This window comes from Delphinapterus leucas, chromosome 2, assembly GCF_059928025.1.
Source record: "Delphinapterus leucas isolate spDelLeu-1000000601 "Yukka" chromosome 2, BTC_Dleu_Yukka2, whole genome shotgun sequence".
Lineage (NCBI taxonomy): Eukaryota > Metazoa > Chordata > Mammalia > Artiodactyla > Monodontidae > Delphinapterus > Delphinapterus leucas.
The window spans coordinates 41685286-41703135 of NC_143130.1; the positions used below are offsets into that span (position 1 = coordinate 41685286).

The 17850-nt window shown below is 53.0% G+C and overlaps 1 protein-coding gene across 2 annotated transcripts; it reads left to right on the plus strand.

Annotated features, from left to right (window-relative positions):
- The first annotated feature begins 1554 nt into the window (after positions 1-1554).
- On the plus strand, positions 1555-17774 carry HAPLN3 (hyaluronan and proteoglycan link protein 3). Of its 2 annotated transcripts, XM_022564042.3 has the most exons (5): positions 1555-1656; positions 9527-9706; positions 11549-11917; positions 14357-14659; positions 15553-17774. In XM_022564042.3, exons 2-5 carry the CDS (start codon positions 9583-9585, stop codon positions 15837-15839), a joined length of 1083 nt encoding a protein of 360 aa, XP_022419750.1. In that variant the 5' UTR covers positions 1555-1656; positions 9527-9582; the 3' UTR covers positions 15840-17774. The 2 variants fall into 2 exon arrangements, with proteins under 2 accessions (XP_022419750.1, XP_022419749.1); XM_022564041.2 differs by lacking the exon at positions 1555-1656 and having other exon boundaries at positions 1668-9706.
- The last annotated feature ends 76 nt before the right edge of the window (positions 17775-17850 follow it).

Consider the following 17850-nt stretch of genomic DNA (forward strand, 5'->3'; position numbering starts at 1 on the left):
CACTATCACCTCCACAAATTTACTTTTTTATTCCTGACTGCAGTCCCGAGAGCCAGCTCTGAGATTCCACCTGCTGGCCAGCCCTGCCACTGGCTGGGACAGTAAACGTGCTTAGCTGTTACAAAACTGACCTTCTCTGCGGTCCATCCCTCTCCCTACACGTGTGGCTGTCAGCACTGGCATCTTTTGACCCGCCTCTCCCAGGAGTCTAGATTGCTTTCCGTTCCTGGTTTAAATATAGCGGAGTGATTGGGAGTGCAAGGCCTCAAGTTGAAGAACCTGGGTTCAAATCTTGGCTCTGAGTGACCTTGGGCAATTTACTTAAATCTCTCTGGGTCTCAGTTCCCTATCTGTAAGGTGGAAATAATAGAACCGACTCCATGGCCTTGAGACTGATGGAGAGAATGTACATAAGCACTGATGTAAAGCCTGGCCCATCAGAGGCCTCAAAAACTTTGGTCATTGTTGTTAGAAAAGCTTGCAACTTTCCTAATTGGAACTCGTGTCCTATTTATTTCCCCCTCCAATCCGTCCTGCATCCAGTGCACAGACTGGTCTCTTCCTTATGGAGGAACTTTCATTGGCTGCCTTTTGCTCATCAAGCTGGCATTCACTTTGTGCAATTTAGCCTTGTCCACCACAGCTCTTTGTGCTCTGATTTACTCCGGGCTGTGGGTGTGTAATGCGTGCACACACACACACACACACACACACACACACTGTCAAGGTGTATTTAGGAAGAGGCTCTGGGTTCAGTGACCACTTGGCCAAGGCTGAAGGACCTCCTTAGGCTTTGCTGCTGAGGAGACGAAGGGGCTGTCCAGGCCAGGCCTCCTGTTTGTCTGGAGGGGAAAGAAAACACCCTGTCCAAACAGAGGCATCCTGGGAGGTGGCTGCTTGATGGCTGTGCTGACAGATGTCAGGATTCTAAGGTAGGGTCACCCCTGTTGGAGGACCAGTCAGAAAGGCTTCTGACCACCCCTGTGGGCTGCTGGGGTTACCATCCCCCATCCTGTGCTCCCCCTCCTCCCAGGGCTCATTCAAGCCCCACCTACTAGGGGCAGCACCCCCGTGCCTGACACTGAGTTAAGAGGCGGACTGGTGATTTCCTGACGGTCAAACTCAGAGGCAGGAGGGATGTCAGCGCCCCCTTGCCTTCTATAGGGGGAAAGGCGGGTATACAGAACGCTCACCCCTCCCTCTCCTGAAGGTGGGGGGCAGCCATAGTCCACCTGCAGTGTGGAGAGGGGCTCCACCTGCTTAGTCCCAATGCTTTTAGTAAACCGGAGCGTGCTAATGAGACCCTCCCTCTACAAACGCTCCGCTTCCATCCTCCCCCACTTCCTTCCCCCAGATGTGACAGCCTCAACTCCTGGATACTCCCTTCACATCGCGGCCAGCAGCTCTGCGGGTTGGGTGGTTTCCAGCCGAGTCTGGAGACAGCCCAAGTCTGTAGCACCTCCTCCCTTTGGGCCCAGCCCGAGGGAGGGAAAGGGGCGTGTGTTCCTTTAAGGGGCTGGCCCGCCGGGAGCGCGGGGATTTGTCCGCTGCAGCTTCCTTTCTGGCCATTCAAGATCCCCAAATCCGCCTGCTTCCTCGGACCGTGTCAGCCCGCAGCCTGGAGCGCTCGAGCCGTCGAGGAGCCGCCTGGGGACGGTACGTGGCTCAGAGGTGGCCGGGCTCCTGGGGTCCCCTGTGGGCCGGTTCCTCCTTTCCCGCTTTGGGTCTCCTGCAGGCCCCACGCCTCCCGGGGCAGGGTTGGGGAACCGGCCGGAGGAGTGAGCTGCGCACCGTGGGGCCAGAGCGGAGCTGGGTTGTGATCGCCAGCGCCGGTGGGGGGGCTCCCCCGGCGCCAGTGGGTTGAGAGCAGCGCGGGGCGCGGTCTGACTTGCCTGGGACCCATGTGCATAGACCCCTGTTCGCGAGGAGGCAAATGCCGAGGGAAACCAGTGGCCTCCGAGACCACTACCCGGGTCCGCTCTTTCCCACCGGGAGCCACCGGGTCCTTTCCCGTCTCGTCCTGCCGCGGTCCTGCAGCCTCCAGCACAGCGCAAGGCCCGCCAGGCTCTGCCCCGGGGCATCTGTCCGATGCTTCCGGGGGCCGCGGGAAACCTGGCAGGGGCTGGGGACAACTCGTGAGGCAGCGGGCAGGCGGACCTGCGCCTCTCGGCCTCTTACGGCCTGCTCTGGCCATCCCAGGGCAAACGCAATGGATGCCCGTCGGTTTCAGGCCTGGGTTCACTGGGGTTTCTGTCTTAGGGACAGCAGAGGGGCAGGGAGGGCTGAGGGTAGAGCCCTGGGTGGGAGATGGGATCGCTCAGGGAGGAATTTAGGGCTTTTGAGCAGACAGGAAAGAAACAGCCCCGGGCACTTGGACCCAGCTCTGTCACCAGCTCGCTGGGTGGCCCCCAGCAGCCTGTGACCCGGTCTGGGCCTTGGCGTCCAGCGCCGACCTCCGGAGTGCCTTTGCCCTCAGCAACGAGGGGAGGTGATTGAGAGGGGCCCTGACCCCTTTCCCGCGGCCTTGCATGGGCCAGTGGGCTGGGAATGCTGGTAGGAAACACCTCCAGCTTCCACTTTCCGGAAACCGCAGGTTTCAAAGGCCCTTGTAAGCCTTGCCCAAACAGGGGGCACCGAAGTCAAATTCCTCTCAGGGAGCCGGGGCTGCTGCAGACCTGGAGGGCAATGCTGCCCTCTGCTGGTGTCTGGGAGACCTGTACTCCACAGCTGTGTAGTCGGGGTGGTCCGGTGGAGCTCCAGCTTCCTTCCAAGTCAGGGTTCAGCTTATTCGGGTGTGTGGAGGGGTCCCAAGGCAAGTGGTGCTAGGAAAAGCAAGGAGATGGGCCGTCAGGAGACCTGAATTTTCTCTAACCTGTTTTCCGAAGATAAAGCCTTGGGTCTTCACCTCCCTTGGCCTCAGTTTCCCAACAGTGGCTGCTTGTCTTCTAGACGATGAGACAGAACAATCTACTGAAATCTTGTGAGACTCACTTTGTAAACTGTTAACAGTAGTAATCGTAGCTAATATTTTTTGGGTGCTTGCCCCCTCCAGGCAGTTTTCAAAGAACTCAGTAGCCATTCTCTTCCTTAATCTTCACAAAAAGGTTTTCTGGTTGGTATTATTGTTGACTACCACTTTACAGATGAGGAAACTGAGGCTCTGTGACTTGCCCAGCGACAGACTGTTAGTAAGTGGGTGGAACCAGAACTGATTCCAGGTGGCCAATCTGATTCTAGAGCCTGAAGCCTGTCACTGTGTCTTCCGCCAATATGTATTAGCTACTATTTGTTGAGTGCCTGCTGTGTGTCAGGGGCTGAACAAAATTCATCTTTATAATTCTCACCACAGGCCCATAGGGAGGTGCTACTATTATTATTTTTTACAGGGGAGGAAGTGGAGGCCCAGAGAGGTTGAGTAACTTGCCCAAGGTCACACAGCAGGATGCAGGTGTGTCCAGCCCTAATGCTGGGCCCAGACCTGTGTGCCCAAGTCTGGGCGCCTCAAATCAGCTGGAGCCACTCACTGCCAAGGTGACTGGGCTGGACTTGAACATGGGCCTTCCAGCTGGTGACATCTCTGTGGTGGTCCTGAGGGGCTGATGGCGGGGTAGCCAGCCTCAGGGAGCAGAGGCCATCCATCGCTCCCCTTGGTGGTTGTGGTTGGGGATTGGCCCGGGGCAGGGCAGCAACTAGGCAGCAGTTGCCACCCCTGATTCACACCCAGGACTCTGTTCTGTGTTTTAGCCTTGACATTCAGGGTGGTCCTTGTCCTCAGGCCCTGAGCCTGTTAGTATTCTGTTAGTATTCTCTGGAGACAAGGAAACTTCTGTGCAGATGAGTCAAATGACTTGCCCAGGGTCAGTACTCCTAAGGAGGGTCGTAGCTCCTGGACACAGGCTGATCTTTTCTTCAGACTCATTTTGTTTTTCCTGGCATCCCCCCCACCTATTCTAAGGTTGCTTAACTGCTGGGTTGACATCCCAGAGGGATGTTAACCAGATCACACCTTTCCATTTGCAGCTGTGTTAATAAGCCAGGGAGTGAACCAAGGTGGGTGCTCAGACCGGAGGAGTAATGGAGAGAACTAGGGCTGTTTGTAGCTGAAAGAAAGAGCCAGGATGAGGACATGCACTTGACTGAGGTAGGAAGATAGCCAGAATGATCCTTTTAGAATGTAAATCAGATTCATGACACTCCTCTGTGGAAAACTCTTCTGTAACTTCCCTTCAGGGCTACAGCCTGGGGCCTGTGACTGCTACTTGGACCTCATTTCCTGCCACCCTCCCTTTCTCTATCTCTGGGCTCCAATCTTACTGGCCTTCAAGCTGCTCCTGCCGTAGGCTTTTGCCCTTGCTGTTCCCTCTTCCTGCAAAACTTTTCCCTGGGATTTTCAAAGCTCATGCCTTCACTGCCCATCTGCTTCTTAGGGAGGCCTTCCTGACCCATCCTGTTGACAGGACACCCCCACCCCCTGCTTCATCCTCTTCTGTCACGAGCCACATGTCCATTCACATCACATTATCCCACATGGTGTTTATTGTCCGTCTCCCTGACTAGAGTGTAAACCCCACAAGGACCCCTGGTTTGTAATCCCAGTGCCTAGAACCATGCCTGGCACATGGTAAATGCATGATAAATATCTGTTGAGTGAATGCGGTCAAGTCCCAGCTCCTTCATCTATTACCTGGGTAACCTTAGCCAAGCAACCTAGCATTTCTGAACCTCAGTTTCCTGGTCTGTACAATGGGGATAATTCTGACATTGTGAGGCCTATAAGCAATGATGTTCATGAAAGTGTGTTGACAAGTAGAAGGCAGCCCTTCAGTATGATAGATTGTTAAGGAGATTAGCTAAAAAGAGTTCAACAGAGTCCTGCCTCTACCACCTCCAGGCTGTGTCACCTTTAGACAGTTGCTTCATGCCTCGGTGTCTCTGTTCACTTAATTCACTTGTGGATTAATTGGGGAGAATGAAATTCTCCTTGCTGATCAGGGTGGGGGCGGGGAGCTCTTGGGAGGATCAAGGGAGCTGTTGGATGTGGAAGCCCTTTAAAAGCCAGGGAGAAAGTGTGGTGCCCAGGCTCAAGGTTGTGAGTGTGTGCCGGGGTCTCTGAGGCTGGGAAAGGGTGCCTCGGAGACTTACACTCTGCAGTTCTGGAGGGCAGAACTCTGGTTCTGGAGACACCAGAAGGTGCAACGGTCTGTTCTGCCTCAGCTCATGTTTCTGAACTGTAAATTACCTCATCCATGGTTGGTAAGAACCCTGGGGGAACAATGTCGGTAAAACATGGAATCGCATTTGTCTGGTGGTGATTTTTTTTCCAGCTTGCTAATGTATTGGAGTGACTGAAACAAGAGTTCTCACAATTAAAGAGAAAACCTTAGCAATGTATGAATTCCTTAAGATAAATGCCGGCAGTCCTGCAGAAAGTGCTTTTCTTTAATACAGATGTCCCTCGCTATCCAAATGCTTGCTATTCACTGTCCAACACAGAAACCAAATAGATTTGAATAACACAGCATCCCTCCCTATCTGGATCCCCCAAATTCTCAACATCCAAACTCTTGCCATCCCAACTCAAGGATGCAATAGATTTGGTGAGGGAGGAATGCCTGTACAGCTGGTTTAGCTGCTTAACAGAACTTAGCGTAAAGTTTTCTGATAAAAGTTGGAACCAGCTGAAGAAGTTGCAAAGACATTTCCTCTGTGTTAAAACAAAACAAAACAAAACAAAACAGAACATTGAAGAAGGTGACTTCACCCTGTGTCAGATTTTTAATTTTGGTAAATCCATTGGAATTTACCAAAATTGGAATCCAATGCCCCCTAGGACCTACATGTTGAAGGAAGAAGCACTTGCCCCAGTGGTGGGTGAAGTCTGCAAAGGACTGATTGATGGGACGTGGGTGCCAGTGTCAGTGGAGTGTTAACGATGCTGGTGTTTTTTTTGTTTGTTTGTTTGTTTTTAGAATTGCTCTTGTTTTTGTTAGTGCTCTGGTTATAAAGTTGCATATGTTTTGAGTAGTTTGCCCCAAACTTATTTTTCCCCTAACCTTGTTATTTTTTAATGCATGATTTTACAAAAATACACATTTTTTTTCCAGGCAGACGAAGATCACTTTGTGGCAGAAATGCCTGCATTTGCTCATCCTGGGGAAGCTGTTTCTCACTGGGGAGCATCTGTACTAGATGAGGTGCTGGAAAGAGGCTGGAAACGTTGCAGGCGGAGGCTGGGGAGCCCCTCTGCTCCAGGAGGCTCTGGGTGCCCAGGGACAGGGCGGACCCTGGGACATCCAGCCTCTCCAACCTCATTCCACTTTTCTCTGCATTCTAAACATGGAAACCAAGGAAGGGAAAGGAAACTAACTCCTACGAGGACCTGCTGTGTGCCAGGCAGTGGACTATGTGCTTTATACATGCCACTTTCCCTAGTTTGATATTGTGGTTCCAGGCTTTGTAGCTGGAGTGCGTTCAAATCCTAGCTTTGCTGCTTCCTAGCTGGATGACCTTGGGCAGATTATTTAATCTTTCTGTGCCTTGATTTTCCCATCTGTAAAATGGGGATACCAATAGGTCCCTCTCTAGAGGTTGTGGTGAGAATTAAGTGAGATAGTAAGTGCTCATTAAAGTCAGCTGTTAATATTTTTATGCCGATCATAGTAACCCTGTGGAGTTATTTTTTAGGCCAAGTGTGGCTAAGCTACGTTCATGAAGAGACTCAGATGTGGTGGCTTAAATACAATAGGACTTTCTTTTTCTCTCATGACACAGTGTAGGTAGGGGAGATCCAGGGCTGGTGGGGTGGCTCTGTCATTAAGCCTGTGGTTTCCATCTCTGAGTCTAAGGTGGCTACTCTGGCTGCCAACAGGTTGGGGGAAAGAATACCAAGGAAAGGCATCCCAGGTCGTTTTCAGTGTAAGACCTGCATGTGGCATGTATTATTTTTGCTCACAAGCATGTTAACTGTGAGCATATTAACTGCACAGCATACATATAACAGAAAATTATTATTTTGCATTATCAGGGGTCCAAACTTCTGTATTGGGTTGTTTGTGCTTAGGCTGCCCAGATCCAAGTCACCAAGAGGCTTTGTGGGTGTCACCTGGGGATTCCTCTTGGACAAGAAGCAAGGCTCATGGTGTCCTCCTGTTGTGCAAGGCACGGAGGGCAAGTCTGGGCCTTGGGCTCTCTGCAAAGAGGCCTAAGGGAACAGTGGATTCTACCCCTCAACTTCCTTCACATCCATTCCTTCCTCTCCAGCAACAGCTCCTAACTGTTCTGGAAACAAGAATGTTTCCCCCACAATCCCACCACCCTTACAGGCCAATGCATTTCTTTTCTTTTTCCTCCCTCCCTTCCTCTCCCTTTCTCTCCTTTTGCTGCTCCCTCCCCTTCTGGTTCCTGTTCACAGGCATTCTTAGGGCCACACACTTACAATCATAGCAGAGTGGCAAGTCTATGTTCTGCCTTGTCTATTCTAAATGATACCCTAAGCACTTTCCACGTTGCTGCATGGTAAACAGTCATACTTCCAAATGCCTGCTGTCAACTCTGGTCTTGCTGCCCTACTTTCCACTCAGCCCCCAGAGGGATATTTCTAAGATGTAGGTCTGATCCTGTGGCTCCCCTGCTTAAAGCCATTACTGGCACCCTAGGGCTTTGGGGACAAAGGACAGGCTGCTGGGTCTGACACACAAGGGCATCTAGACTCTGGTCCTGCTGTGCCCTCTCCCCTCCTTTCCCCTATATCAGCCAGGGCCTTGGCAGGAAGCAGAATTCACCCTAGATGTTTCCAATAAGAGATTCTAATGATGCGATGACATTTAGAGAGGAGAGTAAAGTCAACAAACTAGGGAGTTGGGGCGCAGAGACAAGCAATGGCAGTCGATGCCCCCCTGGCCTCGAGGGGAAAGGGGAGGAAAGAGTGTTACAAAGCCATGAGAGCAGTGTTGGGGAGAGGAGCCGCTCGGCGGAGTTGTGATCGTGACGGGACATGGGTACTGCAGAGACACAACCTCTCTCCCCTCCTGCCCATCTCCTGTGTGTGCCTCCTGTTGGCTGAATCTAGCTGGAAGCCAGAGGGCCTGGGGGCCTGGGAGGAGTGATCAGTGCAGGGCAGAAAAGAGCAGAGATGGACCAGGGAGTGTCGGGGGGGGGGCACAAATGGACACCTGGCAGCACACCCCAGCCCTCCACATGCTCTCTGGCCTCTGAACCTTTGCACTTGCTGTGCCCCCTCCTGGGCAAACCCTGCTGTCCTTTTCCACCTGGCTACCTCCTGTGTCTTCAAGTCTAGTTTTCTGTACCTTATCTTTGTACTCACCACACGATATCTCCTGCCTATGACTCTGCCCCTTCCCTGGACGGGGCTTCTCCAAGGTGTGACCCGGCCTTTTAATTGTTGAGAGTACTCAGTAAAAGGCAATGAGCAGGGCAGGGATGGGGGGAGGTGAGTGAGGCACTAGCTTCATGTGCAAATTTAAGGGAGGGGAGTGTGTGTGCAAAAAAACTCAATAATCAAGAAATAATATTTTGGGACTTCCCTGGTGGTGCAGTGGTTAAGAGTCCGCCTGCCAATGCAGGGGACACGAGTTCGAGCCCTGGTCCGGGAAGATCCCACGTACCGCGGAGCAACTCAGTCCATGAGCCACAACTACTGAGCCTGCGCTCTAGAGCCCTCGAGTCACAGCTACTGAAGCCCGCACGCCTAGAGCCTGTGCTCTGTTACAAGAGAAGCCACCGCAATGAGAAACCTGCACATCGCAATGAAGAGTAATCCCTGCTCGCCACAACTAGAGAAAGCCTGTGCAAAGCAACAAAGGCCCAACGCAGCCAAAAATAAAATAAAATTTAAAAAGATATAATATTTTGATGCAATACAAAAAAATAGAATCAACAAACTACAGCCCATGGGCCAGCTGCCTATTTTATTTGCATGTCCACTGAACCTGGAATAGCCCCCCAGAAGTACTCTAGCATGGTATTAAATTTTTTTTTTTTACCTTGACCCAGGATAAGAAATAATTTCACACTGTGACCCCCCCCCCCACCAACCTCATCCCCACAGATATTTCTGGACTGAAACAAAAGCTCTGCAGTGCAGGACTCATCTTCACTAACCATGAATGCAACCTGTTGTTTTCTAGTCTAATCTAGTCTCTTGGTTGTCATTAAAAAATGCTGCTCACAACTTTTCCAATTCAATCCCGGTGTTTGAAAAATGGTGATACTGTCATATTATCCTGCTTAATTTTCTCCATGGTCTTTTTGCTGCCTCCTAACTCCTGTTTAGGACTTGTTGGCTTGCTTGTTGCCCATCTTGCCTGCAGGGTGCAGTCCCCTGAGAGCAGGGACCTTGTCTAGCTCATCACCACTGTCTCCTTGGCCTCGAGAAGGGTGCCTGGCACACAGAAGATGCTCTACAATTTCCTGTCGATCGAGTGAATGAGTGGGTGCTGGAACCCAGGGGTCCCCGGCCCCCCGCCTCAGGGCTTCTCTCACTGGCTTGTTTTTCTCCTCTTCCCAGTTTGCCCCAGCCCCCAGCCTTCCCCGACGCCTGGGCGCTGCCACGTGCGGGACGCCATGGGCCTGCCGCCGCTGGGCCTGCTGCTCTCGCTGTGCTGCGTCTCGGGCCTGCCCTTCTACAACGGCTTCTACTACTCCAATAGTCCCCACGGCTGGAACCCGGGCAAGGGCCACGGCGAAGGTGGGTGGCCTCCTGGGTCGACTTCTGGCTTGGCCAGGTGACGAAGACCTGTCCTGGCCCCTGCTGTGTTGTGTAGGTTCCAGGCTGGGACAGGGGCGAGGGTAAGAAGCCAGCAGCCCCTCTCCCAGCTGTGCAGTGGTCCAGCCTCGTTTCTAAGATGAGCAGAAGAGGTGTGGTTCTGTTACTCCGTGTTTGCTGGCCCCTCAGATGTGGAGCCAAGTGCACTGTAGGACAGTCATTTTTGCTTTTTATACTTTCCCCAAAGTCCTGCCGAATTTTCCAAGATTCTGCTTAAACATGACCTCCCCAGGTCTCCCCATTGGAAAGGGGGTTTGGGGTTAGGGAGATGTGAGTCTGAATCTCAATTTTGCCACTTCTTCGCTACGTGGCTTTGGGCAGGTGACTTTTTATCAGTGGTTTTACACACCTACTATGTGTCAGGCATGCTTCTAGGTGCCTTACATATGTTACCTGGTATGATCCTCACAGAAACCCTGACATAGGCGAGGCCTTGTTAGGTGTAGCTGTTTTTCAGCATGAGCTCCTTTGCAGGGAGCCTCCCTGTCTGTCTCCTGCTTACCCCCGAGGCTACCCCCTGCCCCCACCCTGTGTACCTCCAAGGTCTCAAGTCCAGACCCAAGGTCCTGAGACCATGAGGCCCCTATAGAGGGGCTCAAGTTAGAGATGGGCCAGCCGTAGCCCATAAACCTGGTTCTTGTGGTGCATGGGAGGCTGTGTTTGTTTGTCCCCCTGAGCCCTGACTATAATCTCTAGAAGTCCTACCCTAATCTCACTTGTGTTTCCGGGTGTTTGGGAAGAGTCGTGGTGGACAGTGGACAGAGAGTGAAGGGCAGGCTGTGGTCTCCTGTGGCCAGTGTGTTCGGGAAGGAGACTCAGGGGGATTAGAGTCCCAGCCATCCACCCATCTGGGGTGCTGCCTGCTACACCAGTTTGCTTCTTCTTTTTTAAAAAGATATTTTCTATTTTATCTTTTTTATTTTTGGCTGCGTCGGGTCTTAGTTGTGGCACGTGGGATCTTCCTTGCAGTGCACGGGCTTCTCTCTAGTTGTGGTGTGCAGGTTTTTTCTCTCTAGTTGTGGCGCGCGGGCTCCAGAGCACGTGGGCTCTGTGGCTGTGGTGTGCAGGCTTAGTTGCCCCACGGCATGTGGGATCTTAGTTGCCCGACCAGGGATCGAACCGGTGTCCCTGGCATTGGAAGGAGGATTCTTTACCGCTGGACCACCAGGGAAGTCTCCCAGTTTGGTTTTTTTTTACATCTTTATTGGAGTATAATTGCTTTACAATGGTGTGATTTTGGGCTGGGCTCCATCTCTTCAGTCTTGGCTGTGCTACTTAATTGATCGTGCCTGCGGTCGGCAGGCAGATCAGCCGGGGGCTGGTTGGTCTCGGACGGCCTCGGCTGGGATGGCTTGTCTCTGCTCTGCGTGTTCTCACCCCGCAGATGAGCCCAGTCTTGTTCTGATGGTGGTTGGCAAGGTTCCGGGAGAAAGAGTAGCCTCAGCAGGGCCTCCTGGAGCCTCGGCTCAGAGCAGGCACCACAGAACAGTCACTTCCACCATATTCATTCGGTCAAAGCAAGGGGCAGGGCCAGCAAGGATCCAAGGTCGCAGGGGGGCGGGGCATAGAGTCACCTCCTGATGGAAGGAGATGTAAAGTTGCGTTGCAGCGCGTGTGGATGCAGGGAGGGGTGCAGCACTGCAGCCATTCTTGCAATCTGGAACTCCTGGGCCTGGCGGGAGCTGAGAGTGAGGGTGGGTTGGCCTTTGCAGGGGTACAGATGTGCTGCAGCGGGTCCCCATCTGCACCCGTCTCTCCCCCCAGGCATCTTCAATGGAGTGAAGCTGGTGGTAGAGACGCCTGAGGAGATCCTGTTCTCCTACCGTGGGGCCAACGTGACCCTGCCCTGCCGCTACCACTACGAGCCGGCCGTGGTCTCTCCTCGGCCCGTACGCATCAAATGGTGGAAACTGTCGGAGAATGGGGCCCCGGAGCAGGACGTGCTGGTGGCTATTGGGCTGAGGCACCGCGCCTTCGGAGACTACCGAGGCCGGGTGCATCTGTGGCAGGAGAGGGAGCGTGAAGTGTCACTGGAGATCCGGGACCTGAAGCTGGAGGACTATGGGCGCTACCGCTGCGAAGTCATTGATGGGCTGGAGGATGAAAGTGGCCTGGTGGAGCTGGAGCTGCGGGGTGAGACCCCAATGGGGGCTGGGTCCTGGGAACTACAGGGAAAGGGCTCTGAGAAAGCGTCCAAACCTCTGTGCTTTCGGCAGATAAACATTTAATCCTCAGAACAACCTCAGGAGGAAGCTGCTCTTATTCTCACCCCCATTGTACAGCTGAAAAAACTGAGGCACAGAGAGGTCAAGTCACTTACCTAAGGTCACACAGCTCATAAATGGCCGAGTAGGGGTTTGACCTCAGGCAGTCAGGCTCCAGAATCCACTACTCTCTACTCCCTCTTGCTCACATCCTGTTCAGAGAGAGGGGGACAAGAGCGGGGCACACAGCTGATGGAGACAGAGCTGAGATTCATGCAGGGTTGGCAGGCAACACAAGCAAATGAGGCAGCCCCGGGCGAGTGATAGGCAGTGGTGGGGACTGGGGCACACTCCTGAGCCCTCATCCATCCGAAAGGAGCTGCTCTATTCAAGCCCAGCCGATGATGCCACATCAGAAGCAGGCCTAGTGCAGCCAGATTTTCTGATTTGAAAAGAGAAGCTTATATTTTTATGTGAAATCTAACTAAAGAAAAAGCAAACCAGTGCTATGCAAGCCAGCCAAACTCTACACACTAGATCTTATGTATGGGTCCCTGTTGTGATCTCTACATGACTCCTACCTTCTCTGTCCCTAGGATGGGGCTCTGTGTCCTCATATATCTCCCACCTGTTAGGGAGGCAGCTGGGGGGTATGTAGAGAAGGGTGACCTGACTCCATGTCCATCCCATCCCAGCTGTGGTACCCTGGGTCAGTGCTTCACCCCCAGAGCTGCAGTCCCCTCACGTGTAAAATGAAGAACAAGGGCAGTTCCTCCTTTGCCTCCTTTGAGGAGATGAGGATGAATGTGAGTCAAGGGCCTATCAATCAGTGCAGCTCTTTGCCATCAGCAGCCACATCCCCAGTCCACGTGGCTTAGATGGTGGCCCAGAGGTGGCCTATGATGTTGGGGATGGTGGGGAATGGGAGGGAGCCTGTGAGAGCCATTTGTCTGGGGACCACAGAAGCAGCCTATAGAAACAGGGAGCCCTCACCGTGTTCCTGCGGCTGGAAGGGCTGGGAATTTGGGACGGAACCAGGCATGAAATAAGCCCCCTGCAAACACACATGGAGGTTGTGCGCTGATTGTCAAGGCCCTGGGGCCTCTCTGCCCCCTCAACCTGGCTCTGCCCAGGGGACTGGCTTCCTGCCCCAGGTGATATTGGGGGTGTGGGGCCCAGATGTTCCCAGGCCCCTGGCCACAGGAAGGAGATTCTAAGGACTCCAGGCCCTGCTTCTAAACAACGTCAGTCTGAGGCACTAGGGACACCGCCTCTCCTTAAGGTTTCATCTGACTTGGTAGAGACTGGATCTAGGGTGTTTAAATTTTTTTTTATTATGGTAAAGTTTCAAACATGAATGGTGACTTTTGAGGGAGCCTATGGTACCTAAAAGCCTCTGGCACCAGAAAGGGAAGCCCCCTGCCCAGGACCTCCCTGACCTTGAGCCTCCCCTTTATTAAGACCTTTTACCATCCCTCCTCTTCCCCTGAATTCCGTCTGTCCCACATGGAAACTTGTATTCTCCTAAGAAGCTTCCACATTAATGTTAGTGTTAATGTAGATGATGAGGTCTCAGCTACCGACAGGGAGAGCCAGAGTCCAACAGTGCACCCTCTCCTGTAGATGGCAGTACCTCCTCACTGGTGTCTTGGCTCAGGCTGCTGTAATAAAATACCGCAGTGTGGGCACCATAAACAACAGCAGCAATTCATTTCTCGCAGTTCTGGAGGCTGGAAGTCCCAGATCAGAGTGCCAGCGTGGTCAAGTGAGGGCCCTCTTGACCCTTGTCAAGTCTTGCAGACTTCTCGCTGTGTCCTCACACGGTGGAAGGGGCTGGGGGTGGGGGCTGGTCTCTGGATTCTCTTTTAAAAGGGCACTAACCCCATTCATGAGGACTCCACCCTCCTGACCTAATCACCTCCCAAAGACCCCACCTCCTAATACCATCACATTGGGCGTTAGGATTTAAACATCTGAGTTTGGGGGAACACATTGAGACCATAGCACTGGGGTTCTTGCAACAGCCCTGTGAATTAGGCCTTAGTCTCATTCTGTAGCTGGGGATATTAGTTAGCTGATTAATTCATTACCTTAACAAGCTAATAGTTTTCTGAGTACTGCTGTGTGCCAGTCTAGCTCTGGGAGGGAGGTGTAAAGCAGATATAGGCTCTGCCTCAGATTTGGATATTGGACAAGAGATGACAGGTTTACAGAGTTTTTCTGAGGGATTTTGTGTGTGTGTGTGTGTGTGTATATGTGTGTGTGTGTGTGTGTGTGTGTTGAGGGGAGCATCTCTCCCAGTAGATTTGGGTCTTCAGTCAGCTGGGCCCGGCCCACCCATTCAAGCTGCTTTTTCCTCCCTCCCCAGGTGTGGTCTTCCCTTACCAGCACCCCCAAGGGCGCTACCAGTTCAACTTCCACGAGGCCCAGTGGGCCTGCGAGGAACAGGACGCAGTGGTGGCCTCCTTTGAGCAGCTGTTCCGGGCCTGGGAGGAAGGCCTGGACTGGTGCAACGCAGGCTGGCTGCAGGACGCCTCTGTGCAGTACCCCATCACGCAGGCCCGACACCCCTGTGGTGGCCTGGGCCTGGCACCTGGCGTGCGCAGCTACGGCCCACGCCACCGCCGCCTGCACCGCTATGATGTGTTCTGCTTTGCTGCTGCCCTCAGGGGTGAGTGGAATGGCTGAGCACAGGCCTGCGGGTGGAAGGGCAGTGTCTGGGGAGCTTTCAGACCTCTCTGCCCACCCTGCTGGCACCTTCACCTGGAGGTCTGGAGCACCCGCACATGTTGAAGCCATGTCCAGCTGAGTTTTTTTTTTTTTTTAAGTTTCCTGGTGTTCATTAGGGATGTTCTTTATTTTATTTATTTATTTTGGCCGCGCCTTGCAGCATGCGGGTTAGCTCCCCAACCAGGGATTGAACCCATGCCTCCTGCATTGGGAGTGTGGAGTCTTAACCACTGGACCACCAGGGAAGTCCCCCAGCTGAGTTTTGAGTGCTGTGCTGCTGTTGCTTCACACGAATCATTGGTTTAGTCATTCATCAAACATTTCCTGAGTGCCCACTATGTGCTGGGGCCAAGGCTAGAAACTGGTCATCATAGACAAACAAAACACAGTCCGTCCTCACAAAGGAGCTCATTTCATGGGAAGATAAATGAATAAAAACAAATTGGTTCCGTGCCATATCCCAAGCACTTAGAAAATTGCCTGGCACATAGTAGGTGCTCAGTAAATGTCTGAGTGAATGAGAGACTCTGATGGGTCCAGCAGAGGTGGGGCACCAACCCAGGGTGCAATTAGGGAAGGCTGGGGTGGTGTACTGATATGACTGGAGGAGCCCCAGCCCCATGGCAGGTAGGATGGCACTCTCAGAGAGGGAAGTTATCCCCCAACAGTATCCACTGCAGATGCCCATAGCCTGGCATCTCCCTAGGCTCAGAGAGCTGTCAGGTCTTTGGGGGCTGGTTGGTGGGGTCTGGATGGGCTGGCATTGCTCCAGGCCCTGTTGTCTTCTCTGGCTGCCCACTCCACTGCGCAGCTCTCACGCCCCACATCCCACAGGGCAGGTGTACTACCTGGAGCACCCTGAGAAGCTGACACTGGCAGAGGCAAAGGAGGCCTGCCAGGAAGATGGTGCCCAGATCGCCAAGGTGGGCCAGCTCTTTGCCGCCTGGAAGTTCCACGGTCTGGACCGTTGTGACGCTGGTTGGCTGGCAGATGGCAGTGCCCGCTACCCTGTGGCTCACCCACGTCGCAACTGTGGGTCCCTGGAGCCTGGGGTCCGAAGCTTCGGTTTCCCAGACCCACACAGCCGCAAGTATGGCGTCTATTGCTACCGGCCACGCTAGCGCTGGGCTCCAGCTCTGTACTCACGCCTACCCCATCCCCTCACGGGCTGTATCTATTGAGTAGTTCATTTTCCCTTGCAGGTTGGGGCAATTTTCATTTTGTTTTTATACTTTTCAACTTAAAATTTTTTTAAATACTATTTTTTTTTGTAAATCCCACAGATCCTAGATCTTCCCTTTACTCAGGTAGACACTCCAAGGCTCTCCCCCTCCACGAATCCTCCTGCCCCTCTCCTCCAGGACACTTGAGGTTCATGGGCTCATGAGGGTGCTCTCTGCCATTGCTGAGTCCAGCCCCTTTTCCCTGCCCCTGGGAGGCTGGCGCCCAGAGCTGGCAGTGGCATGAGATGCCAGGGTGTGGTGGCTGCAATCCTCCCTCCGCCTCAGCCTGAGGGAGGAGAGGGCATCCAGGGCGGCTGTGGAGCTGGGCTTTGGGCCTTGCAGCCTCCTGCCCCCTCGTACTTCTTTGGCAAGCAGCTGGCCCACATCAGCATGGCGGAGGAGCTAGGGCTGGAAGTGGGTCCCTGGGCTTCTGTGTGACATCCCAGGGAAGAGAGAGACTTTCCTCCCCATTTTTTCCTTTTCTTAGTTCCAAATAGTCCATATTTTGTTCTCATTTTTCCCTATTTGGGGAGCAGCCCTCAGGTGTGTGTACTTTTTTTGGACAATAAATGGTGCTGTGACCCCTTCCTCCACCCCGAGTCCCTGCTCTGGGTCTCACTCTTTATCTCATTCAGTCTTAGGGCCCAGCTCCCTGCCCGGTGGGAATGGGGGACCATTCTGTCCCAGACTTCAAAGGTCGACTGGGTCTGTCCACTGGAGTGGGTGGGAAACACCATGGGCTGCACCTTTGGGCTGCCGTGGTCTGGCCTTGCCTGCCCTGGGGACACCCTGCCTCGGGGGCTGGCCTAGCAGCTGGAGGTGCTGGCTCGCTCTCCCACCATCCCACTCCCGGCTGTGAGTCTGTGCGGACACAGCACAAGAGTGGGAGGTACCTCTCGGGGGACCAGAGGAAGCTGTGCCCTGCAGAGGATCTTGGAGACCAGCCCTCTCTGTGCCTCACCTTCTGTCCCTACCGCCCCCCACGTCAGCCTCAGGAAACCAGACCATTTGCCTCTGCATAGGCACACCTCTGTCACCCACAATCAGTAACGCACTCTATCCTTCACGTAGCCCAGTGCTTCTCAAAGTGCGGCCAGCACCACCAGCTTCACCTGGGAACGTGTTCGAAATGCAAATTTCTGGACCCCACCCCTGACCTGCTGAGTCAGAAACTCTGGAGTGGGACCAGCACAAGCCCTCTCGTTGCTGATGCAGGCTCAAGGTTGAAAGCTACTGACACAGTCGTGTTCCCAATGAATCAGTTAATTAATCAATAAATTGCATGATTATTGCGTTCCTACTATGTGACCATTGCTGCATCCTCTGCTTTTGTCCACTGATCCTTTCCAGATCTGTAGGTAACCTAGGTACACAAAAATACTTACCAACAAATACTCAACCACACACGTACACACCCAAAGAGACACTAGCAGACTCACACTGGCACACACTAACCAACACCCAGACACCTTCATAAACACAGAATCAATGCCCGCTGAGCAAGTGTGATGAGAGGGTGGCGCCGACCTGGCCTTCTAAGGAGGAGGCTGGCGGAGGGTCACTGCCTGGAGTGCACACTCCAGCTCGACTCAAGGTCTGTTGAGGGAAATCCATAAACAGTCGAAATCGTTTTCGTTGGTATCCTACAGCCTACTTAAGGGCAGGATGCCCAGACCTTTGTGCTAGCGGCTAGCTAACCATTTGACCTCAAAAATGTATAAGCAAGATTCACTGTTCCTAGGCTGTCTGCAATTTTTTTCTTCCCTCTTATAAATCCTGATTTTGCTTCTGTTCTTGGACTCTCTCTACCGATCGACTTTTCCTATGTGAGCAAACAGTGTAAATCAAAGGACCAAACTCCGGATAGTGGCCAGATGTCTCACTTGAGTTGTTCTTTGACAGCATGCCA

Excerpts from the sequence above, each read along its gene's own strand:
- HAPLN3 (XM_022564041.2), top strand. The coding sequence starts at position 9,445 with ATGAGTGGGTGCTGGAACCCAGGGGTCCCCGGCCCCCCGCCTCAGGGC. Across the intron at positions 11,918-14,356 it reads GGTGGAGCTGGAGCTGCGGG|GTGTGGTCTTCCCTTACCAG; the intron begins GTGAGACCCCAA and ends CTCCCTCCCCAG. Across the intron at positions 14,660-15,552 it reads CTTTGCTGCTGCCCTCAGGG|GGCAGGTGTACTACCTGGAG; the intron begins GTGAGTGGAATG and ends CACATCCCACAG.